This window comes from Acanthochromis polyacanthus, chromosome 23 (assembly GCF_021347895.1).
Source record: "Acanthochromis polyacanthus isolate Apoly-LR-REF ecotype Palm Island chromosome 23, KAUST_Apoly_ChrSc, whole genome shotgun sequence".
Taxonomy (NCBI): domain Eukaryota; kingdom Metazoa; phylum Chordata; class Actinopteri; family Pomacentridae; genus Acanthochromis; species Acanthochromis polyacanthus.
In genome coordinates this window covers 995547-1021336 of record NC_067135.1, presented here as the reverse complement: position 1 = coordinate 1021336, position 25790 = coordinate 995547, and the positions used below count along the sequence as shown (strand labels likewise).

The window sequence follows — 25790 nt, the reverse complement described above, 5'->3', positions numbered from 1 at the left end:
CATTTTATTCAGCTTTTTCCTACCTGTGTTATTTTTCTCTCTTCTTCTTGTTTTATCTTCTTTCTTTTCCTTTACTGTTTGTCTCTTCTAGTCATCTTTATTTTTCCTCACATTCATCCCTTCAGTTAAACATAAACATTTATTTCTATCGTCCTTTTGCAGTTTTTTCTGAATCTTTTTGTATTTTTCTCTCATCTTCATGATTTATCCTCTTTTTTCTCTCCTGTTTTTCTCTTGAATCATTTCTTTTCCTCTCGTCTTTTATTTCTTTCTGGATAAGTTTTATTTCCACTTTCCTTTTTTGTCTTCACATCTGCTTTTTTCCCCATTTTCTCTTATTTTTTTTCCATTTTCTTGCTGCTCAGCAGTTTTTTCTCTTTTCCTACTTTTTGTTCAGCAGCTTTTTCTACCATCTTTCCTTCTTTTAAGTATTACTTTCACTTTCTTATGCAGTTTTTTTGTCATCGCTTTCACTTTTTGTTGCATCTTTGTCCATTTTTTAGCTTTCTTTTCCTCATTTTCCTGCTCCATTGTTCCTCATTTTCTCTCATTGTTCATTTTCCTCTCATCGTCTTCCCTCAGTTTCTTCTTTCATGTTTTTTTTCCACCTTCTTTTTGCAGGTTTCTTGTCTTCACTCCTTCTTGTGTTGCATTGTTGTGTGTGTTTTTTGTGCATTTTTCTTTCACCTTTTTGAAATGTGTCTTTGGGTTTTCTTTTGTCTCTCAGTTTCTCTCTTGTCAGTTTCTTTCCTCTCAGTTTCTTTTTCCACCTTCTTTCCACAGTATTTTTTATCTTTTCTCCTGCTTGTTTTGTATTTTCATCCACTCCTCAGATGGAAAAGATGCAACTGAAGACACAAACCAGCAACAAGAAGGTTGAAGGAACATCTGAAAGAAGACGTTGTAGAATCTCTCCTTCTTCTGCCCTCCATGTTTTCTACCAGCGTGATAAATGTCCATCTGTGATTGGCCGATGCCCCCCATCGCCGTGGCGCCCGCGAGGTCGTAAACAACAGCCCGTCACCCCCGGCAACGTGGCGTCTCCATGGACGCAGGACGGCAAAGACCACCGACTCTGAGTGTGTGACTGAATGCCAGGAGTGTGTGTGTGTGTGTGTGTGTGTGTGTGTGTGTGTGTGTGTGTGTGTGTGTGTGTGTGCGCTAATGAGTGATCATAAGTGAGCAAATGTTTTCTCAGGGTTCCACTAATGTTCAGCAAACACACGTGTGTGTGTGTGTGTGTGTGTGTGTGTGTGTGTGTGTGTGTGTGTGTGTGTGTGTGTGTGTGTGTGTGTGTGTCATTAGTATGCAGCAGTCGGTCGAGTCCATATGTCACTAAACACACGCATGTTTTATTTATCTGCACACGGAGGAGGAAGAGAGGATGGAAGGAGGTGAATATAAAACAAAGGAAGAGAAGAAAGAGGAAGGAAGCTGATCATTGATCTGCAGGAACTTTATTTGTTCAAACAAACTTTTCCCTTCATGCTGGAAATATCTGCAGAGATCCACAGAGGTGGGTCCACATTTACCACTTCTTAAAGGACTTTTTTAGAACTTCATCAGTCCAGCAGATAGAACCGTGACGTTTAGGAGGAGAAACATCTGAGTTCTGCTAAAAACTGAAACTAAAATCATTTAAAAAGCTGATTGTGAAAATTCCCACAAAATGTGGTGAAAACACCACAAGAAGACACAAAATTTCCACTGAAAGATGCAAATTGACCCAAAAAAGAGCCCAAACTGCAAAAAAAAGGACCAAAAGTACCACAAAAAACAACAACAAATAAAACACACAAAATGAGCAGAAAAAGACCCAGACACAAAACGTCTGATTGCAGCTGCATGGGCTGTTTATTTATGGAAAACTTATTTTATATAGAAGTGTGTGTGTGTAATATTTATTTTGAAAAATGTAATATTTTCCAACACTTTAAAATGATTTATTTATTTATTTATTTATTTAAATGTTTTCTTGAAAATGCCTTTTTATATATTTACGTATATTTTCATTATTTTTCTTCAATTTTTATTTATGCTGTTTTTTGGAATACATTTAAATTTTTTTATTAAATTACACTTTATATATGCATATATGTTTTCATGATGTTTTCATTACTTTTTATTATTTGTAATCATAATTTCACCAATATTTAATCTCCAATTAATAAATTAAATTGTTCACTTCAATTCTGTAAACATATTTCTGTAATTTTCCAGATTATGTGTTAAATCAGAGTTAACTGGTAGAATTCCAGAAGCAAAAAAGGTTGAATTAATACATTATCATCACTGTACAATAAATAAATATAAGCATTATATTAATCTGTAAAAATACAAGGTTTATTTTAGATTTATTATATTTACTTTCACTAGTTTGAAAAATACACAAGATTTAATGTAGAACTGGGTCCAGAAAAATGTTTTAATATGATTTAGAGTCTATAAGAAGACATGAATTATCAGAGGAAGAAAAGGAGAGGAAGGAGGAGAGGAAGGAGGATAAAACCCTAAAAAGGAGTGAGGAAGATGGAAGGAGAAGAAAACAGTGACAGCAGTAGAACAGTGGGGGAGGAAGGAAGGCGAGAAAGAAGAAAAAGAAGAAAGAGAAGGAAGGAGGGAAGGTGAGAAAGGAGGGAAAGAAATGAAGAAGAGGAGGAACTAAAGGAAGAAAGAAAAGATGGAGGAGGAAGGAGTGAACGCTGAGGAGGAGGAGGAGGAGGATGGACAGATGGAGGAGTGAGACCCCAGAGAGCAGTCATTCATCACCACCATCCACCCTCATCCTCCCTTCACCTCCTCTCTCTCACACATTTCTTCTTCTTCTGTCCTCCATCGTCGACACATTTATTCCTCTTCTTCCTCCGACCGTTTCTTTCCTTCCTTCCCTCCATTTTTGTCTTTGGCAGCGTTTTTAGGTTTCAGCATCTCCTCTGGCCACTTCCCTCCATTCATCCCTCTATTATCCCTTCCTCTTTTCCCTCCTTTATTCCCTCCATCTCAGCAGCTACAAGGCTGGAAATATCTCATTTAGTCTGTTTTTAATCCTGTTTGCTGCTAGATGAAGGATGGAGGAGAGAACAGAGGGAATAAGGAGTAAAAACAAAAGGTGGAAGAAAGAAAAGATAAAGGATGAATCCACTAAAGAAAAGGAGAAGAATAAATTCAACGACTGTTAAAACCAATGGGTAGGATGCAAAAAACCCACAAAACTACCACAAATAGATGCAAAATCAACACAAAAGCCTCAAATCAGCACAAACAGTGGTAAATATGCCATGAGGAGACACAAACGGTGCACTGAAAGACCGAAAATTACCACAAAAAGAGACCAAAATGCCAAAAAGGCGTCAAAACCATCACAAAGAAACACAAAATCACCACAAAAGGAGGTCAATATACCACAAATGTCCACAAAAATATGCAAAAACACCACAAAAACACCAAAATTACCAGAAAGAGATGCAAAATTAATATAGAAATAGGTGAAAATAGCACATAGACACAAAAAGGATCCCTCAGATAATCTGGTAGATGCAGAATAAAACTAACTGTTAAGAGGTTGTAAAGGGAAATAAATCACGTCCGTATTTATCAAACTGTGATCAGTTAAACTCTGATCATGTATTAAACCTCAATAAGTGGTGTTTCAGGTGTTTGTGAAGCTGCAGCAGAAATATGAGCTCATATTTAAAGACAGAACAGAGAAGATGAAACTAAATCCTGTCAGAGAAGATTCATGTTCCAGTCTGCTCCACAAACTCCTTTAATCACAGACTAACGCTGTAAAAACTAGAATTCCTTATTAACAGGTTGCTGATCCAAAACACTGCAGTCAGAGTTCTGATGGAGTTAAAGACAGATCAGATTTCCCCTATACTTGCTTCTCTTCACTGGCTTCCTGTTAAATCCAGAATAGAATTTAAAATCCTTCTTCTGACATATAAAGCTCTTAATAACCAATCTCCATCATATCTTAAAGATCTGATAGTACCTTATTATCCTAGTAGAACTCTTCGCTCTCAAACTGCAGGCTTACTTGTTGTTCCTAGAATTTCTAAAAGTAGAATGGGAGGCAGAGCCTTCAGTTATCAGCTCCTCTCCTGTGGAACCTGCTCCCAGTTTGGGTTCTGGAGGCAGATACCCTCTCTATTTTTAAGACCAGGCTTAAAACGTTCCTTTTTGACAAATCTTATAGTTAGGGCTGACTGGGTGACCCACAGGGGTTCAGCTGGAGTCTTCCTCTTGGACGTCCCTTCGTTCTGCTGCTATAGGCCTATAGGCTGCTGGGGGACCTCTCTGGATGCACTGAGCCCTTCTCTGCCTTCTCTATCTACTTCTACCTCTTCTGTTCCTCTCTACCTCCTTCCAGCAGCAGATGTTCTCCCACATATAGATCCAGGTTCTGTTCCAGGTTTCTTCCTGTCAAAGGCTGTTTTTCTGTCCTCTGTCTCCTTATTTCTGCTCTGGGCGTTCATCTGGGTTCTGGAAAGCGTCTACTGACTATTTGACTGTAACTGGCGCTATATAAATAAAACTGAATTGAACTTGAATTAAATTTGATTTGGAATTGTTTCCTGGTTTTCAGACATGCAGCAAAGGAACAGAATCCATCAGAATGAAGCAGCTGCACATGGAACTAAATCCTGATTTCAGTGAGAAGTCGTTTTGAAATGAAGCTTTTCTAAAGGATAAAACGGCGGTAACGTACCGGTGTGGGACAGCAGGTTGGGCGACAGCAGGCCGGGGAGGCCCGGGTGGAGCAGCCTGGGGCTTTCCTGGATCCCGGCTCCAGAGCATCGCTTTGGAGGACGGCCTGGACGAGAGCTGGAGGGGATGGAGGAGGACAAGCAGCGATTTACTGAGAGAAAGCCATCGATCAGGACGTAAAAGACGCCGTTAGACTGAAAACCCAACACGACGACATGGAACCCATGAGACGTCGACAGAAGTCATTGATTAGTTTTTAAGGAAAAACTGTGGAAATTCATCGAGTTTTGCTCCAGAACAGAAATTAAAGAGGTTTAATATATTTATTTACAACAACTGTCAAACATCATAAGAAAAGAATGATATCCGGCAAATGTTTCATTAAAAGGAAATCCAATTAAGACACAGAATCTGGTGCTCTAAGTCAATTTAAAACCAAAAACAGTGACCAAAAGCTCCGTTTGTTCTGTTTAAATTGGAGTTCCCAAAACTACAGACAGAAAAACAACCAGATGACCAAACTGTGACACAAACCTTCTAAAAATGAGGCTAAATCACCAAAACGTTACACAAAACCATCCCATTGTCATTTCAAATAACCCTAAATGACACAAAACCACCACAGAGTGATGAAAATGATCAAAACATGACAAAAACAACAACAAGAACACACAAAACTACAAAACTTCCCAAACCTCCCACAAGGTGACAAGAAGAAACTACAAATGACACAAAATGGGGCTGAATGACCAAAATGTGATAAAAAAACAACAAAATTTGACCACCAAGTGTTAAAAATCACCACGATGTGACATTAACAACCAAAATGTGCCCAAAAAAATGACCAAACTGTGATAGAAATTTACCAAAATGTGACACAGAATGACCACAAAACGAGGCTGAATGACCAGAAGTTGACACAGAATAATCCAAATGTGACATACACACGTGGACAAAATTGTTGGTACCCCTCAGTTAAAGAAGGAAAAACCCACAATTCTCACTGAAATCACTTGAAACTCACAAAAGTAACAATAAATAAAAATTTATTGAAAATCAAATAATCAAAATCAGCCATCACTTTTGAATTGTTGATTAACATAATTATTTAAAAAAACAAACTAATGAAATAGGGCTGGACAAAAATGATGGTACCCATAACTTAATATTTTGTTGCACAACCTTTTGAGGCAATCACTGCAATTAAACGATTTCTGTATTTGTCAATGAGCGTTCTGCAGCTGTCAACAGGTATTTTGGCCCACTCCTCATGAGCAAACAGCTCCAGTTGTCTCAGGTTTGATGGGTGTCTTCTCCAAATGGCATGTTTCAGCTCCTTCCACATATGTTCAATGGGATTCAGATCTGGGCTCATAGAAGGCCACTTTAGAATAGTCCAACGCTTTTCTCTCAGCCATTCTTGGGTGTTTTTGGCTGTGTGTTTTGGATCGTTGTCCTGTTGGAAGACCCATGACCTGCGACTGAGACCAAGCTTTCTGACACTAGGCAGCACATTTCTCTCCAGAATGCTTTGATAGTCTTCAGATTTCATCGTACCTTGCACACTTTCAAGACACCCTGTGCCAGATGCAGCAAAGCAGCCCCAAAACATTACTGAGCCTCCTCCATGTTTCACCGTAGGGACAGTGTTCTTTTCTTCGTATGCTTGGTTTTTGAGTCTATGAACATAGAGTTGATGTGCCTTACCAAAAAGCTCCAGTTTGGTCTCATCTGTCCAAAGGACATTCTCCCAGAAGCTTTGTGGCTTGTCAACATGCATTTTTGCAAATTCCAGTCTGGCTTTTTTATGAGTTTTTTTCAGCAGTGGTGTCCTCCTTGGTCGTCTCCCATGAAGTCCACTTTGGCTCAAACAACGACGAATGGTGCGATCTGACACTGATGTACCTTGGCCTTGGAGTTCACCTTTAATTTCTTTGGAGGTTGCTCTGGGCTCTTTGGATACAATTCCAACGATCCGTCTCTTCAATTTGTCATCAATTTTCCTCTTGCGGCCACGTCCAGGGAGGTTGGCTACTGTCCCGTGGGTCTTGAACTTCTGAATAATATGAGCCACTGTTGTCACAGGAACTTCAAGCTGTTTAGAGATGGTCTTATAGCCTTTACCTTTAAGATGTTTGTCTATCATTTTTTTTCGGATGTCCTGGGACAATTCTCTCCTTGGCTTTCTGTTGTCCATGTTCAGTGTGGTACACACCTTTTCACCAAACAGCAGGGTGACTACTTGTCTCCCTTTAAATAGGCAGACTGACTGATTATGAGTTTGGAAACACCTGTGATGTCAATTAAATGACACACCTGAGTTAATCATGTCACTCTGGTCAAATAGTTTTCAATCTTTTATAGAGGTACCATCATTTTTGTCCAGGCCTGTTTCATTAGTTTGTTTTTTTAAATAATTATGTTAATCAACAATTCAAAAGTGATGGCTGTTTTTGATTATTTAATTTTCAATAAATTTTTATTTATTGTTACTTTTGTGAGTTTCAAGTGATTTCAGTGAGAATTGTGGGTTTTTCCTTCTTTAACTGAGGGGTACCAACAATTTTGTCCACGCGTGTAAAAGTACCACAAAAAGACCAAAAAACTATGAAAATGGCCAAAAGATGACATAAAACAACAAGAAAGCTTTACAAGTCTCCCAAAACGTCACAGCAAAAAACAACAACAGACACAAAGCGAGGCTCAGTGACCACAACGTGTCCACAGGTGTTACAATGACCACAACGTGTCCACAGGTGTTAAAATGACCACAACGTGTCCACAGGTGTTACAATGACCACAACGTGTCCACAGGTGTTAAAATGACCACAACGTGTCCACAGGTGTTACAATGACCACAACGTGTCCACAAGTGTTAAAATGACCACAACGTGTCCACAGGTGTTACAATGACCACAACGTGTCCACAGGTGTTAAAATGACCACAACGTGTCCACAAGTGTTACAATGACCACAACGTGTCCACAGGTGTTAAAATGACCACAACGTGTCCACAAGTGTTAAAATGACCACAACGTGTCCACAGGTGTTAAAATGACCACAACGTGTCCACAAGTGTTACAATGACCACAACGTGTCCACAGGTGTTAAAATGACCACAACGTGTCCACAGGTGTTACAATGACCACAACGTGTCCACAGGTGTTAAAATGACCACAACGTGTCCACAAGTGTTAAAATGACCACAACGTGTCCACAGGTGTTACAATGACCACAACGTGTCCACAGGTGTTAAAATGACCACAACGTGTCCACAAGTGTTACAATGACCACAACGTGTCCACAGGTGTTAAAATGACCACAACGTGTCCACAAGTGTTAAAATGACCACAACGTGTCCACAGGTGTTAAAATGACCACAACGTGTCCACAGGTGTTACAATGACCACAACGTGTCCACAGGTGTTAAAATGACCACAACGTGTCCACAGGTGTTAAAATGAGCACAACGTGTCCACAGGTGTTACAATGACCACAACGTGTCCACAAGTGTTAAAATGACCACAACGTGTCCACAGGTGTTAAAATGACCACAACGTGTCCACAGGTGTTACAATGACCACAACGTGTCCACAGGTGTTAAAATGACCACAACGTGTCCACAGGTGTTAAAATGACCACAACGTGTCCACAGGTGTTACAATGACCACAACGTGTCCACAAGTGTTAAAATGACCACAACGTGTCCACAGGTGTTAAAATGACCACAACGTGTCCACAGGTGTTACAATGACCACAACGTGTCCACAGGTGTTAAAATGACCACAACGTGTCCACAGGTGTTAAAATGACCACAACGTGTCCACAAGTGTTAAAATGACCACAACGTGTCCACAGGTGTTAAAATGACCACAACGTGTCCACAGGTGTTAAAATGACCACAACGTGTCCACAGGTGTTACAATGACCACAACGTGTCCACAAGTGTTAAAATGACCACAACGTGTCCACAGGTGTTAAAATGACCACAACGTGTCCACAGGTGTTAAAATGAGCACAACGTGTCCACAGGTGTTAAAATGAGCACAACGTGTCCACAGGTGTTACAATGACCACAACGTGTCCACAGGTGTTACAATGACCACAACGTGTCCACAGGTGTTAAAATGAGCACAACGTGTCCACAGGTGTTACAATGACCACAACGTGTCCACAGGTGTTAAAATGACCACAACGTGTCCACAGGTGTTACAATGACCACAACGTGTCCACAGGTGTTAAAATGACCACAACGTGTCCACAGGTGTTAAAATGAGCACAACGTGTCCACAGGTGTTAAAATGAGCACAACGTGTCCACAGGTGTTACAATGAGCACAACGTGTCCACAGGTGTTACAATGACCACAACGTGTCCACAGGTGTTAAAATGACCACAACGTGTCCACAGGTGTTAAAATGACCACAACGTGTCCACAGGTGTTACAATGACCACAACGTGTCCACAGGTGTTACAATGACCACAACGTGTCCACAGGTGTTAAAATGACCACAACGTGTCCACAGGTGTTAAAATGACCACAACGTGTCCACAGGTGTTAAAATGACCACAACGTGTCCACAGGTGTTACAATGACCACAACGTGTCCACAGGTGTTACAATGACCACAACGTGTCCACAGGTGTTACAATGACCACAACGTGTCCACAGGTGTTACAATGACCACAACGTGTCCACAGGTGTTAAAATGACCACAACGTGTCCACAAGTGTTAAAATGACCACAACGTGTCCACAGGTGTTAAAATGACCACAACGTGTCCACAGGTGTTAAAATGACCACAACGTGTCCACAGGTGTTAAAATGACCACAACGTGTCCACAGGTGTTAAAATGACCACAACGTGTCCACAGGTGTTAAAATGACCACAACGTGTCCACAGGTGTTAAAATGACCACAACGTGTCCACAAGTGTTAAAATGACCACAACGTGTCCACAGGTGTTAAAATGAGCACAACGTGTCCACAGGTGTTAAAATGACCACAACGTGTCCACAAGTGTTAAAATGACCACAACGTGTCCACAGGTGTTAAAATGACCACAACGTGTCCACAGGTGTCAAAATGAGCACAACGTGTCCACAGGTGTTAAAATGAGCACAACGTGTCCACAGGTGTTAAAATGAGCACAACGTGTCCACAGGTGTTAAAATGACCACAACGTGTCCACAGGTGTTACAATGACCACAACGTGTCCACAGGTGTTAAAATGACCACAACGTGTCCACAGGTGTTAAAATGAGCACAACGTGTCCACAGGTGTTAAAATGACCACAACGTGTCCACAGGTGTTAAAATGAGCACAACGTGTCCACAGGTGTTAAAATGACCACAACGTGTCCACAGGTGTTAAAATGACCACAACGTGTCCACAGGTGTTAAAATGACCACAACGTGTCCACAGGTGTTAAAATGACCACAACGTGTCCACAGGTGTTACAATGACCACAACGTGTCCACAGGTGTTACAATGACCACAACGTGTCCACAGGTGTTAAAATGACCACAACGTGTCCACAGGTGTTAAAATGACCACAACGTGTCCACAGGTGTTAAAATGACCACAACGTGTCCACAGGTGTTAAAATGACCACAACGTGTCCACAGGTGTTACAATGACCACAACGTGTCCACAGGTGTTAAAATGACCACAACGTGTCCACAGGTGTTAAAATGAGCACAACGTGTCCACAGGTGTTAAAATGAGCACAACGTGTCCACAGGTGTTACAATGAGCACAACGTGTCCACAGGTGTTACAATGAGCACAACGTGTCCACAGGTGTTAAAATGACCACAACGTGTCCACAGGTGTTAAAATGACCACAACGTGTCCACAGGTGTTACAATGACCACAACGTGTCCACAGGTGTTACAATGACCACAACGTGTCCACAGGTGTTAAAATGACCACAACGTGTCCACAGGTGTTAAAATGACCACAACGTGTCCACAGGTGTTAAAATGACCACAACGTGTCCACAGGTGTTACAATGACCACAACGTGTCCACAGGTGTTACAATGACCACAACGTGTCCACAGGTGTTACAATGACCACAACGTGTCCACAGGTGTTACAATGACCACAACGTGTCCACAGGTGTTAAAATGACCACAACGTGTCCACAAGTGTTAAAATGACCACAACGTGTCCACAGGTGTTAAAATGACCACAACGTGTCCACAGGTGTTAAAATGACCACAACGTGTCCACAGGTGTTAAAATGACCACAACGTGTCCACAGGTGTTAAAATGACCACAACGTGTCCACAGGTGTTAAAATGACCACAACGTGTCCACAGGTGTTAAAATGACCACAACGTGTCCACAAGTGTTAAAATGACCACAACGTGTCCACAGGTGTTAAAATGAGCACAACGTGTCCACAGGTGTTAAAATGAGCACAACGTGTCCACAGGTGTTAAAATGACCACAACGTGTCCACAGGTGTTACAATGACCACAACGTGTCCACAGGTGTTAAAATGACCACAACGTGTCCACAGGTGTTAAAATGAGCACAACGTGTCCACAGGTGTTAAAATGACCACAACGTGTCCACAGGTGTTAAAATGAGCACAACGTGTCCACAGGTGTTAAAATGACCACAACGTGTCCACAGGTGTTAAAATGACCACAACGTGTCCACAGGTGTTAAAATGACCACAACGTGTCCACAGGTGTTAAAATGACCACAACGTGTCCACAGGTGTTACAATGACCACAACGTGTCCACAGGTGTTACAATGACCACAACGTGTCCACAGGTGTTAAAATGACCACAACGTGTCCACAGGTGTTAAAATGACCACAACGTGTCCACAGGTGTTAAAATGACCACAACGTGTCCACAGGTGTTAAAATGACCACAACGTGTCCACAAGTGTTAAAATGACCACAACGTGTCCACAGGTGTTAAAATGACCACAACGTGTCCACAGGTGTTACAATGACCACAACGTGTCCACAGGTGTTAAAATGACCACAACGTGTCCACAGGTGTTAAAATGACCACAACGTGTCCACAGGTGTTAAAATGACCACAACGTGTCCACAGGTGTTACAATGAGCAGCATGCTCTCTGATGAACAGCTGGACGTCTGAATAAATCTACTCTCAGAATGACCAGTTTTTACACATTAAAACTGTTTTTCTGTAGATATTATCTGTGAAATGTCAAATCAGGGAAAATCTGCTTTAAAAAACGGTTAAAATAGAATTTATCCTCTTTTCAGTCCCTATTATACGTCATTCTCCTTTAAATAACTGCAAACATCTGCTAAATTATCATTTTCATCTGATTTAAATACAATCAAACTGATTTTACAGCTAAACAAATGATTATTTGTGAAAATAGTGATTTTTATTCATTTCCAATCTGCAGGGAAATTTATACTTTTTGTGATTTTACTGAATGTAATCTGGAATTAAATATGGAAAATCTATTAAATTATTTTTTTTAATAGTTAAAATCTGCTTCAAAAAGCAGAATTTTCCACTTTATCAGTTGTTTTAGAAACCAGAGAGGATTTGACATCTTGCAGATAAAAATCTAGAAAAATGTGGTAATTTATGGGTCATTTTAGACTAAATTTAACTATTTTCTGCTCAAATAAACCTGATAAACTAAAGTCTTCATGAACGATTAGTTTCAGGATCAATCAATCAGTTTGGTTTTTAAAATCTTTGAAAATGTAAAAAAAAAAAAATTCAACTTTCATCCATATTGAAGATTATTGTTATAAAACGGTTGCAAAACTAAATCTAATTTTTAATGTTGATCTTGACATGGAGCCTCAGACTCTGCTGCTTGGTTTACCAAGTCCTCAAATTTAGGGTTTTTACCACAAAAGGCTCTTCAGTATTCTCACATTTGCTGCTAGAAAGAACATCTTACTTAAATGGAATGATAATACACCTCCCCCCACTGCAGGATGGAACAGACTGATCTTTAATATTATTCCTATGGAATACCTGACTGACAGGATCAAATGTAGAACTGGGGATTTTTTTTTTTTTTTGATATTTGGACTCCCTTTTTTAGGTATGCTGCTAAATGACTTACAAAGGTCATCTTAAAGGGAACTATTGATTGCAACCCCCAAGAGGGGCAAAAAGTCCTTCCTGGGTTATGAATCTGAGGAGTTTGGAGTTGGAAGTTCCCATTTTTCTCCGGTTTCTAATTTTTCTAATTGATTTTCATTTTTATTATTTATTTCAAATTTATTTTAGTTGGTTTATTTCTTTATTTTTATATAACCAGTCTAGTTTTATTTCTTTATTCTGGATTGTTTATGAATCCTTAGGATCTCATTTTTGTCCCCTTGGTATGATCTTGTTGCAGCAGCTATTGAAGTACTGAGCTGAGTGTAACCAGTACATGCACATATTTTAGATGTATAACATTGCTGTGGACATTCAAGATTATATTTTGGAAAACAGAATGCAATGGTGTGACATGTAGGAGGTATATAGGTGAAGATGTTTTTGTTGTGGCCAAAGTTTACTCTTTTTTGGTCATATGTTGTAATGTTTGTGTGTTTCTTTGTTAAAAACTAAAAAGTCAATAAAAATATTGTACCAAAAAAAATGTTCAGGATCTTCAGTTTACTGTCATAGAAGTGTTAAATATTCACATTTAAGAAGCTGTGGACAGAATTTAAACCGTTTTTTCTTCAAAAATGCCTCAAATTGATTAATTGATCAGCAAAACAGTCGATGATTGATTGAATAGTTAATAACTGATCAGTTTATTGTAGACGTTAATTTTATTTTACAGGTGATTGGGTCACTGATAGACTTTGTACAGTTTAATATCATTAAAAATGACTAAAAAATGAAAACAAAACAACTACAATGTATAAAAAGTTACAGAAATGAATAATGATGCAGACAAGAATAAAAATGGAAAAACTTAAAACAAATCCAATAAAAAAGCTAAAAATAGAGCAAAATACATTTTTAAACAATAAGAAAAGAAAACTGTGAAAAAGACAGATGCACACAAGACGTATAAAAAAAGTGGAAAAGACACAGAATAAACCCGACAAAAGAAGCTAAAACTATGCTCTTCACACCATTAATGCAAAAAAAAATAAGCAATGAGAAGAAATGATCATTTTAAGTCCGTTTTATTTATTTGTAATAAGATCATATTTAAGTACAACATGTAAAAAGGTAGGTGTATGTTTTCTATATTCATGCCTGATTCTGAGCCTTTTCGTGCACGTTTATCCTCCTGTATGTGTTTAAAGCTGAAATAGCTCTGCTTTGGGAGAAATGAAGTTAATTCCATCCTCTGGTCTCATCACGTCAGAATCAGGAGATTATCGACTCTTTGTGCTGCTCTCAGAAGCTCAGAGCAGAAAATCTGCCTCAATGAACGGAAATATATCATCCTTTGGAACGAATAACGACCCGAGAGAGCCTGAAAATCCTTCACAGAGGCTTTTATTTTGAAGGGACTATGAATCAGATTTACAGGCAGGAAGAAGAAACTGTAACCTGTAAACACGTTAACGGAACATGTTCCGTCAACACGTTAACGGAACATGTTCCGTCAACACGTTAACGGAACATGTTCCGTCAACACGTTAACGGAACATGTTCCGTCAACACGTTAACGGAACATGTTCCGTAAACACGTTAACGGAACATGTTCCGTCAACACGTTAACGGAACATGTTCCGTCAACACGTTAACAGAACATGTTCCGTCAACACGTTAACAGAACATGTTCTACATGCAGCAGAACCCCAGCACATGCTCGCTGCTGTATTATGCATGTGCACGTAGGCATGAACAAACAGAGTACAGTAGCAGAAACTACACACACACACACACACACACACACACACACACACACACACACACACACACACACACACACACACACACACACACACAATAAGCAGGTTTGTCATGCAGGCCAACTCTCTGCAGGGAGGCTCAGTAACAGATGGCCGTCCAAAGTCATTTACACCTACAGAGAGACGAAGAGGAGGAGGAGGAGGAGGAGGAGAGGGCTACTGGATAGAAATAAACCTGTACCAGAAAATACAGGAAATAAACCTGTACCAGAAAGAAAGAAACAGGAAATAGACCTGAACCAGGAGGTCGGATTTATCGTCTGGCCGATTAAATCAGCCAATCAGAGCCCTTTTCAAAATCATCATCATCAGTGGGAGTTTTGCTGATACATTTTAATCTCTGATCAAACAGTAAATGCTTCAGTCCTCACTGCTCAGTAACTACAGGAGCTACCAGGGAACAGTACAGGAGTGGGCGGAGCCAACAGGTAAGTTAACAATTTGTCCATCGTCTATACACCACCTGGGCTGGAGTCTGTCCCAGCTGACTGAGGGTGAAGGTTCACCTGGACAGGTAACAGTCTGTCACAGGTTCACATGGACAGGTAACAGTCTGTCACAGGTTCACATGGACAGGTAACAGTCTGTCACAGGTTCACCTGGACAGGTAACAGTCTACCACAGGTTCACCTGGACAGGTAACAGGTAACTGCTGAGGATCATTAAGGAGGAGGATGCTTATTCAGTAAAATGATGAACAATTCAGACTGTTTGACTGTCAGAAGATCCTAGAACATGGCCTCTATATATATATATAATCTACAGAAGCTAAAGAAGTACCAGAACAGATGGATGTCATAACTCATTTACAGATTGACTCTTTTTAAAGTTCTATAATTTCCTAGAGATTTAATGCTTTGTTGCATGTTTTTGAAAATTCCTCTCTGTTGTAAAGTTAATCAAATACTGAATGAACAAGAATTAAAACAGTCAAATGCTCTGCCTAGAATTCATATCTTTGATGTTGTAGCTTTAAGGGACCAAAAAATAAGTTATTTTATCTATTATAGACTTTTTTTAAATTAATCAGCTGATTAATCAGTTATCAGAATGTTTTCTGTCAAATATTGGAATCAGCCTTAATAAATCCTCATCAGTAGGCCGTACTATTATGATCTGGGAGGAGGAGGCAGATGCAGCGGAGGAGGACGTCCGTCCGTCCATCATCCATTCGCCCATCCATCCATCCATCCATCCTTCATTCATCCATCCATCCGTCCGTCCATCCATCCGTCTGTCCGTCCATCCGCCCGTCCATCCATCCGTCTGTCCGTCCATCTATCCATCATCTATTCCTCCATCCGTCCATCCATCCATCCATCCATCCATCCATCCTTCATCCATCCCTCCGTCCGTCCGTCCATCCATCCGTCTATCCATCCATCCATCCTTCATCCATCCGTCCGTCCATCCATCTATTCGTCCATCTGTCCATTCATCCATCCATCCGTCCGTCCATCCATCCGTCCGTCCATCCATCCGCCCGTCCGTCCGTCCATCTATCCATCATCTATTCCTCCATCCGTCCATCCATCCATCCATTCATCCTTCATCCATCCCTCCGTCCGTCCGTCCGTCCATCCATCCGTCTATCCATCCATCCATCCTTCATCCATCCGTCCATCCGTCCATCTATTCGTCCATCTGTCCATTCATCCATCCATCCATCCGTCCGTCCGTCCATCCATCTATTTGTCCATCCGTCCATTCATCCATCCATCCGTCCATTCATCCATCCATCCATCCATCCGTCCGTCTTCCAGGACGTGTGAAGTAACATCCAGAGTGCTAAAAGAGGAAACTGTTCGATCTGGATGTGAGAAGAAGAAAGCATGAACCTTCACTTTCCCCCTGAACTCTGCTTCACCTCCTCGTCCTCCTCCAGCTCCACACAGAAACCCTGGTACCGCACACGCATGTTCCAGTAGCAGGTGTGTGTTGAAGCGTGTGCAGAGGACACATGATATTCCTTCTTTGTTCTGCAGAGTCCCGTAGGGTCGCCATATGTTGGGCATTAATCCTCGTCAGCGTCCACTCTGCAGCAGCACCGAGCCACGACAAAGAGCAGCTCACACACAGTAACACAAAAACACAACTGTACAATCACACAACCTCACACTCTATCCATTCCTCCATTGACCTACATTCATTCTTTAACCTCCCTCTGATCCAACCTGAAAATAGAAACCAGCGTTTTCATGCGACACGTTTGACCTCCGAACACACAAAGAGAAACGTCCACAGATCCTAGAAACCGATCAGAGACGATTCAGACAAGAACGGAAATGAAAAAAGCCAGTAGTTGGAGATCCATCCAGCATGGAGAAACATCTACTGATGATGAGCAGAGGAGAGAGGAAAAGTCTGGAAACATGGAGATATTCATGTTTAAAGTGACTCACCCTAAATGACACAAACATGACTGAAGAGCAAAGAAGATGTGTCCAAAATGACTAACTTTTCCAAAAAGGACAAATATGCACAAAAGTTACTGAAAAATGACCAAGAAAGTGTTCAAAAATGAAGATGAAAGGAGAGACCAGGAGGAACCAGGAGGAGATGAAAGGAGGAACCAGGAGGGACCAGGAGGAACCAGGAGGGACCAGGAGGAGATGAAAGGAGGAACCAGGAGGAACCAGGAGGGACCAGGAGGAACCAGGAGGGACCAGGAGGAGATGAAAGGAGGAACCAGGAGGAACCAGGAGGAACCAGGAGGAACCAGGAGGGACCAGGAGGGACCAGGAGGAGATGAAAGGAGGAACCAGGAGGAACCAGGAGGGACCAGGAGGAACCAGGAGGGACCAGGAGGGACCAGGAGGGACCAGGAGGGACCAGGAGGAACCAGGGGGAGATGAAAGGAGGAACCAGGAGGAGATGAAAAGAGAAACCAGGAGGAGACGTGACGGAGATGAAAGCAGGAGGAGGTGAAACATCTGAGCTAAAGCGTGTTGACCTGGTATTGATCCATCAGCCTTTGATAAACTGCTGTGTGTGTGTGTGTGTGTGTGTGTGTGTGTGTGTGTGTGTGTGTGTGTGTGTGTGTGTGTGTGTGTGTGTGTGTGTGTGTGTGTGTGTGTGTGTGTGTGTGCGTGCACGCATGTGACCGGCCATCACAGCCAATGACGGAGTATTGATCACGGCTGCGTCTCCATGGAAACGGCGGTTTGGGAGGACAGGCGGGTGTCAGAGAGGAAGACTCACTCCACGGTGGCAGACATGTTTCTAGAAACAGAAACACACACCTGAGCTTAATTAACGCTAATTAATAAAAACCTGAAGCACTAATGTTCTCGTGCGACCACAATAACCGTCCCCTAGAAGCTCAAAGGTTCCTCCTCAGCTTCATAAAACACAAACATGTTCCTCCTCCTATCTGTGTCCTTTAATGCAGAAAATGACCAATCACAGATGCAAATGTAGAATAATTAACCAGTAATCCTTCTTTATCATCAATCAATAATCAATAGCTCACAGTCCCACGCTGATGTCATTGTTTTAGTCTAAACTGAGACACAGGAAGTAAAAAAACTCAGTGTTAACATCTTTAGTTTCTCTATACTTGTCCAGAATGACTCAAATCTAGCATAAAATGACTCAAAGGTCATCCAAAATATTAAAAATCTGTCCACAAATACTCAACAGTTGTCTAAAATGACTTAAAACTTCCTCAAATTTGGCCAAAACTGACTTAAACATTGTTCAAAACACCTTAACCTGTCCAAAAATATTCAAAGTTTGTCCAAAATGACTTGAAGCTTGCAATGTTACTATAAAATCTTGAGTTGTCTTATTTTGGTTGGCATGATGAACATTACTGCTGTCAGAGAACTGAGAAAAACTTCTGGAGGCTTTTATTGTGAAGGAGATGTGCTTCCATATAATTTTAGAAAATCTTTTTCGGCGTTTATTTGGTAGCTGCTGATCTAAAAGGCATCAAAGCTGTGGTGTTGAACTGTGGGCTGCATTTATGAACATTTTATTCTGTTTTTTTACAGTTTCTGACTGACAGAAATAGAAAATAGTGAAATTATGTCTTTCAAACCTGCCTCCAGGACTAGTTTTTGTTTTAACATGACTAAACTTGTAAAGATTTCACCTTTGGCTTTGTAATATTTTGAGCATTTTTGACGTTGTACGGGCAGAAAAATGGTTTAAAAAATCTTTAAAGTACATTACTGCTGTCAGAGAACTGAAAAATACCTTTGGAGGCTTTTATTTTGAAGGAGACGTGCTTATATATCATTTTTGAACATCTTTTTAGGCGTTTATTTAATAACTGTTGATGTGTTGGACTGTGGGCTGAAGGTTTGTTCCTTAACTTGTGGTTTGAAGCTGAATATTTCACCATTTTATTCTGTTTTTTTTTTTACCGTTTCTAACTGATAAATTCTGTTGTTTTGTTGATTTTTTCCACACATTTCCACCACCATCTCCTCTCTTTTCCAATCATCTGCTCCATCTATAATCCCTTTAGTCTTCCCTTTCACTCCTGTCCTCCCCCAGCTTGAGGTCACATCATGTCCTTATTGATCAGCCTCTCTTTTCCATCCTGATCGGACATTTACACATTTCTCCTGTGAGCCGTCATAAATTGTGTCTCCGTCCTCTATCCTCTTTCTCCGGCTGTGTCTTCAGTCTTTGTTTGCGGTGGAATAACAATCTATTCTTTTTAAAGAGACACCGGAGAGATGGGATGTATGTGGCGGCACACGGCATCATAATCACGGAGGAGAGATGGATGCTTGCTCTGCTCCGGCCTTCCGCCTCTCTGATTGGACAGATGAATGACTTCATTGTGTTTCGGTCTTCTAGCCTTCCTCGTTTTTTCTTTTTTCCTCTCAGCTCTGTCTTTCTCTGGACGTGGTGGCAGAGAAAGACAGAGCTGAGAGGTGAAGGGGTGGAAAATGAAGAAAGACAGAGTCAGAAAGGAGAGAGAGGTGAGTAATAATAAGTATTGATTGATCAGGGAAGTAGAGCGAAAATAATAAAGGAGGAAAAAATACCGCCTTAAAACACAGAGTGGAGGGAAAGAGGGAAACGCTATTGATTAACTGATGACACCTCTTTCTCTCTTTTCTCCTTCCCCTCCATTTATCTATTACTGCTTAGTTACTATTCATCCCTCCACTTCCTGTCTTTCAAGCTGTAACTCAATCCATCCATCTTTCTATCAGCTCATCCTCCATCATCTACCTTTAGATCACCTCTTCATCCATCTATCTATCATCAGTCCATCCATCCTTTTATCTGCTCATCCAGCTGTCCACCTTCCATCTCTTTTCTTTCAGTCCATCTGTTGGTTTTTATCTCCATCATCCGACCATCATGTTCCTCCATCTTTCCATCTATGCATCCTCTATTTATCCATCTTTATCTTTCTATCTCTTGTATCTTTATGTAAACATTCATCCATTTATCCATCGTCTTTCCATCTATACATCCTCTATCCATCCTTATATCTCTATTCATTCTCTCCATCAGTACACATTCTGTCTATCTATTTCTATTGATATCTATCATCTACCAGAAATTCAACTGTTCTAGCTATACATCCTCCATCTCTCTTAATCTATCTCATCCATCACTTCATCTCTAAATATCATCTATTTCTCCATTTCTATAAATTTTTCATCTATATCTCTCTCTCTTACCATATCTCTCTTTTTACATCCTCTATGTCTCTCTATTCTATATATTGTCGACCTCTACACATTCTCCATCCATCTCTGTCTTTCCATTTCTATACATCCTTCATCTATCTATCTCTAGCTATATCTCCATCTTTATACATCCTCTTTCTTTCCATCTCTATATTCTCCAAAAATCTCCCTATCTATATTGATACATCAATATCTCTATATCTGTACACCATCTCTCTATATGTCATCTATCTCTGCACATCCTCTATGTCACTCCATCGATATACATCCTTTCTTTCTCTAACCATATCTCTATTTTTCTACATCCTATTTTATCCATCTATCTCTATACATCCCATAACTTTTCATCTATCACAACACAACCTCTATCTCTCCGTCAATATCTATCAATGAATCTCTCTATCTCTACACATTCAATTCAATTCAATTTTATTTATATAGCGTCAATTACAGTCAAATCGTCTCAAGACGCTTTACAGAACCCATATGCCTGACCCCCAGAGCAGCCCAAAGGAGACAGTGGCAGGAAAACACCCTTTTAACAGGGAAGAAACCTCGAGCAGAACCCGGCTCTATATAGGGGGGACCCATCTGCCTGCTGGCCGGGGGGGTTGAGAGGGACAGAGGAGGGCAAGGGGGAGGGATGGGAGAAGAGGGAGGGGTGGGAAAGCAAGGAAAACACAACACACATTTGGATACATGTATGACAGGATATGTGACACAGACAAAGTATAAGCTAACATTGAAAACTGACTCATAGTTTACTCTGATGATGTACGGCTCTGACATTAAACATACTCCATATATAGCTAGCAGTAAAATTCAAACAGTATGTAAGTTAGCATAACAGTATAGTGAAGGCGATGCAGAGTTGACTGGTGGAGAAAGGGGAGCTGTACATCCTCCATCTCTCCATTTCTATACATCCTCCATCTATCTCCAAACATATCTATCTTTGAATATCTTCTATCTCACATCTCTATACATCCTCCAATGATCTCCCCATCTTTGTTTATACATCACTATCTCTGTACATCATTTCTCTATGTCATCTATCTTTACACATCTTCTATTCATTTCTATCTCTATACATCCTTCCTCTCTCTCACTATTATCTCTATCTTTATACATATTCTATCTCTGCATACGTCTCTATATGCCCTATGTCTTTTCATCATCATCACTACACGTCCTCTATCTCTCCATCAATAACTATTCATCTAAATCTCTCTCTTCATCTCCATTTCTCTGCTATCCCCATACATCCTCTAGCTCTCTCTCTGTATTCATCCTCTATCCCCAAAAATCTTCCCATCTTTACGTCTATCTCTGTATCTCCATGTATTTGATATTTTTCTGTACAACCTTTATCTAGTTTTCCATCTCTTTCTCTCATATATATATGTATATATATATATATATATATATATATATATATATATATATATATATATATATATATATTTCCTCTATCCATCTATCTATTTCTGTACATCTTCTGTCAGTCCGTCTTTATCTCATACATACATTCAGTGTTTATCTTCTTTTTTGCTTTAATCTGTCACATCTCTAATCAGTCCAGTTTTATCTCTATCTCTTCTGCATCTCTATCAGTTGTCTTTTCCTTTCTCCCTCCACTCTATCCATCCATCTATCACTCTTTCCTCTCTCTATCTCTTTCTGCCTCCAGAGGAACAGGTGTGCGACGGGACCAGAGACAAAAACACTCGTGCATTTTTAACCAGTGCCTATTAAATATTAAACAGTGCACACACACACACACACACACAGCGACACACACACACACACACAGCGACACACACACACACACACAGCGACACACACTCGCAGGGCGACGCACAACCGCTGACGAGACAACTTGTACAGGTCGATGGGCTAACGTGGTGAGTGTGTGTGTGCGATGGCTTTCAGCGTCATTACCTTACTTCCTCGGCATGTGGGCAAACCAAACACACACACACACACACACACACACACACACACACACACACACACACACACACACACACACACACACACACACACACACACACACACACACACACACACACACACACACACACACACACAGGTTGGGGATAATTCATAGCAGCGTGCACGGCGCTCTCACATGTTAGCATTTAAGACGTAAAACTGGAACAGACTCCATGTTCTCTGCTTGGCTCTTTGAAGTCTCCAGAACAAACTATAACAACAGGAAGTTTTCAATGCGCCACATCGAGAAGGAATGTCCCATATGGTAGGAGGAGGACGACGAAACAGCTATGGACGGACACGCTGGACGCTTACAGAGCTGAATCTATCATTCATACTAATGGGAAAGATCCTGATCATTCAACAAGTCTATCAGATGATCCTGGTATCAAAAAATGCTCCTTTCATTGTCTAGAACTTGTTCTGACCAACCACCTATCACACATGCTGATATGAACCTTAAAGTTTACCCAGAATGCACTGCCTAAAAAGACTAAATCTTCTCCAGAGTGACTCAAGATCTGTTCAAAATGACTCAAAACCTGTCCAAGCGGACTAAACTTTGGTCTACATTTGGCCAAAATTACTCAAATTTGTCAAACCTGACAAAAACTACCCCAAATTTGTCCACAACATTCAGTTCTTGTGTAAAATGACAAAAAATATCTCTATAATGACTAAAAATTTGTCCAAAACTATTAAAAAAATTTTCCTTGACCAAATTAGTCCAAAATGACTCAGCTGAAGGTTTTTCTACTTATTCTGGAGCTAAGTTATGGGGTTTTCTGGTTCTTCTGGAGCTAAGTTATGGGTTTTTCTGGTTCTTCTGGAGCTAAGTTATGGGGTTTTCTAGTTCTTCTGGAGCTAAGTTATGGGGTTTTTCTGGTTCTTCTGGAGCTAAGTTATGGGGTTTTTCTACTTATTCTGGAGCTAAGTTATGGGGTTTTTCTACTTATTCTGGAGCTAAGTTATGGGGTTTTTCTGGTTCTTCTGGAGCTAAGTTATGGGGTTTTTCTGGTTCTTCTGGAGCTAAGTTATGGGGTTTTTCTACTTATTCTGGAGCTAAGTTATGGGGTTTTTCTGGTTCTTCTGGAGCTAAGTTATGGGGTTTTTCTGGTTCTTCTGGAGCTAAGTTATGGGGTTTTTCTGGTTCTTCTGGAGCTAAGTTATGGGGTTTTTCTGGTTCTTCTGGAGCTAAGTTATGGGGTTTTCTAGTTCTTCTGGAGCTAAGTTATGGGGTTTTTCTGGTTCTTCTGGAGCTAAGTTATGGGGTTTTTCTACTTATTCTGGAGCTAAGTTATGGGGTTTTTCTACTTATTCTGGAGCTAAGTTATGGGGTTTTTCTGGTTCTTCTGGAGCTAAGTTATGGGGTTTTTCTGGTTCTTCTGGAGCTAAGTTATGGGGTTTTTCTGGTTCTTCTGGAGCTAAGTTATGGGGTTTTTCGAGTTCTTCTGGAGCTAAGTTATGGGGTTTTTCTACTTATTCTGGAGCTAAGTTATGGGGTTTTTCTACTTATTCTGGAGCTAAGTTATGGGGTTTTTCTACTTATTCTGAAGCTAAGTTATGGGGTTTTTCTGGTTCTTCTGGAGCTAAGTTATGGGGTTTTTCTGGTTCTTCTGGAGCTAAGTTATGGGGTTTTTCTACTTATTCTGGAGCTAAGTTATGGGGTTTTTCTGGTTCTTCTGGAGCTAAGTTATGGGGTTTTTCTGGTTCTTCTGGAACTAAGTTATGGGGTTTTTCTAGTTATTCTGGAGCTAAGTTATGGGGTTTTTCTAGTTCTTCTGGAGCTAAGTTATGGGGTTTTTCTAGTTATTCTGGAGCTAAGTTATGGGGTTTTTCTAGTTCTTCTGGAGCTAAGTTATGGGGTTTTTCTACTTATTCTGGAGCTAAGTTATGGGGTTTTCTACTTATTCTGGAGCTAAGTTATGGGGTTTTTCTAGTTCTTCTGGAGCTAAGTTATGGGGTTTTTCTACTTATTCTGGAGCTAAATTATGGGGTTTTCTACTTATTCTGGAGCTAAGTTATGGGGTTTTTCTAGTTCTTCTGGAGCTAAGTTATGGGGTTTTTCTACTTATTCTGGAGCTAAGTTATGGGGTTTTTCTAGTTCTTCTGGAGCTAAGTTATGGGGTTTTTCTAGTTATTCTGGAGCTAAGTTATGGGGTTTTTCTAGTTATTCTGGCGTTGGCTACGGTCCACAGTATCCTGTGTGAAGGTTTAATAAACGACCAGAGAACCAGATAAAGTCTCACTCATTCATCAGAGGGTCACTACAACATGTTGACCTGTTTTTACATCCTGACCCATGTTGGTCGGTGTTTCTGTTCCCAGTGTTTTATTCTGTCTAATCTCACTTCCATGGAGACGCTTTCCTTTTCTTCCAAGCATCAGAAGAGTCTGACTTACGCTGGGAGCCATAATGAAGGTAAAAAGTTAGTGAATGTAGACAATCCAAGGTGGAGTACAACCAGAGAATGGAAACAAAGCCGTCTGATAGCACCGTGTGACGACGTATTCATCCACTCCACTCATCAACTAGTTACATGTAAGCAGTTCTGATGTAACGATGAAACGCTGGAGGTCAAGGACGTTGTAAACTGAGGACTTCCTGTGTTTCTTCACAGGAAGTTGTTGTGTTTTGTGTGTTTCTGGTTTTATAATGTGCTTTTGGTTACTTTCGTCCCATTTTTTGGTCATTTTCTGTCTTGTTTTTTGTTGTCTTTGTCCTTTTTGTCATTTTCAAATGTTTTGGTTGCTTTTGTCCCATTTTTGACATTTTACGACATTTTTGATCATTTTCTGGCTTATCTTGCCAATTTTTGTCCTTTTTTTGTCATTTTGTAACATTATTGGTCATTTTCTGTCTTGTTTTGGTTGTTTTTGACCCATTTTTTGTCATGTTCTATCAAATTTTTTTTTTTTTTGTCTGCACATCCACTCAAAAATGACACCAACCACCCATGGTGTCATTACCTAAGCTTCATGCAATTTCTTTTCTTATATGTGTTATATCAAAATTTAGATTACATTGGTTTTATGAACTTTATTATGAAACTGTATCTGACGTTAGCATTTAGCTAAACCAGCTGCTAGCGTCGGTAGCTGGTTAGCTGCTAGCGTCGCTAGCTGGTTAGTGGCCACACTGAGCAGAAAGATGTAGGAAAGATGAAGAGGAGGTGATGGAGGGATGATAGTAACGAGGAGAGAAGGGTGACACATGAACGGGGGAGGGAGGGGAGGCAAGAAGAAGAAGAAGAAAGAGGAGGAAGAGGCTGCCCAAACCTTCATCAGATCAATTCCTCTGCCCTTTCTTCCTCCATCCCTCCATCTTTCCTCAACTGTAGTTAATTTCCTCCCATTCCTCACCCCTCTATCTCCCCCCCCCCTCTCTCTGCAGTTAAGTCAGTGTAATGTAAATGATGTGCCATCGATCGCCCTGACAGTGCAAGGACGCTCACCTCTCTCCTCCTCCTCTTCATCGCCCTGTCATCTCTCTCTTCTTCACACCTCCCTCTCTCTCCCCTGTCCTCCAGTGTTTG

The 25790-nt window shown here is 40.6% G+C and overlaps 1 protein-coding gene across 4 annotated transcripts in view; it reads right to left on the bottom strand.

Annotated features, from left to right (window-relative positions):
* dachb (dachshund b) overlaps window positions 1-25790 on the bottom strand; it is a 120983-nt gene that overhangs the window by 43741 nt on the left and 51452 nt on the right. For all 4 annotated transcript variants that reach the window (XM_051943669.1, XM_051943667.1, XM_051943671.1 and 1 more), the window contains exon 2: window positions 4712-4827. In XM_051943669.1, coding sequence (XP_051799629.1) covers window positions 4712-4827 — 116 coding nt within the window. The remainder of the gene's footprint in view (window positions 1-4711; window positions 4828-25790) is intronic.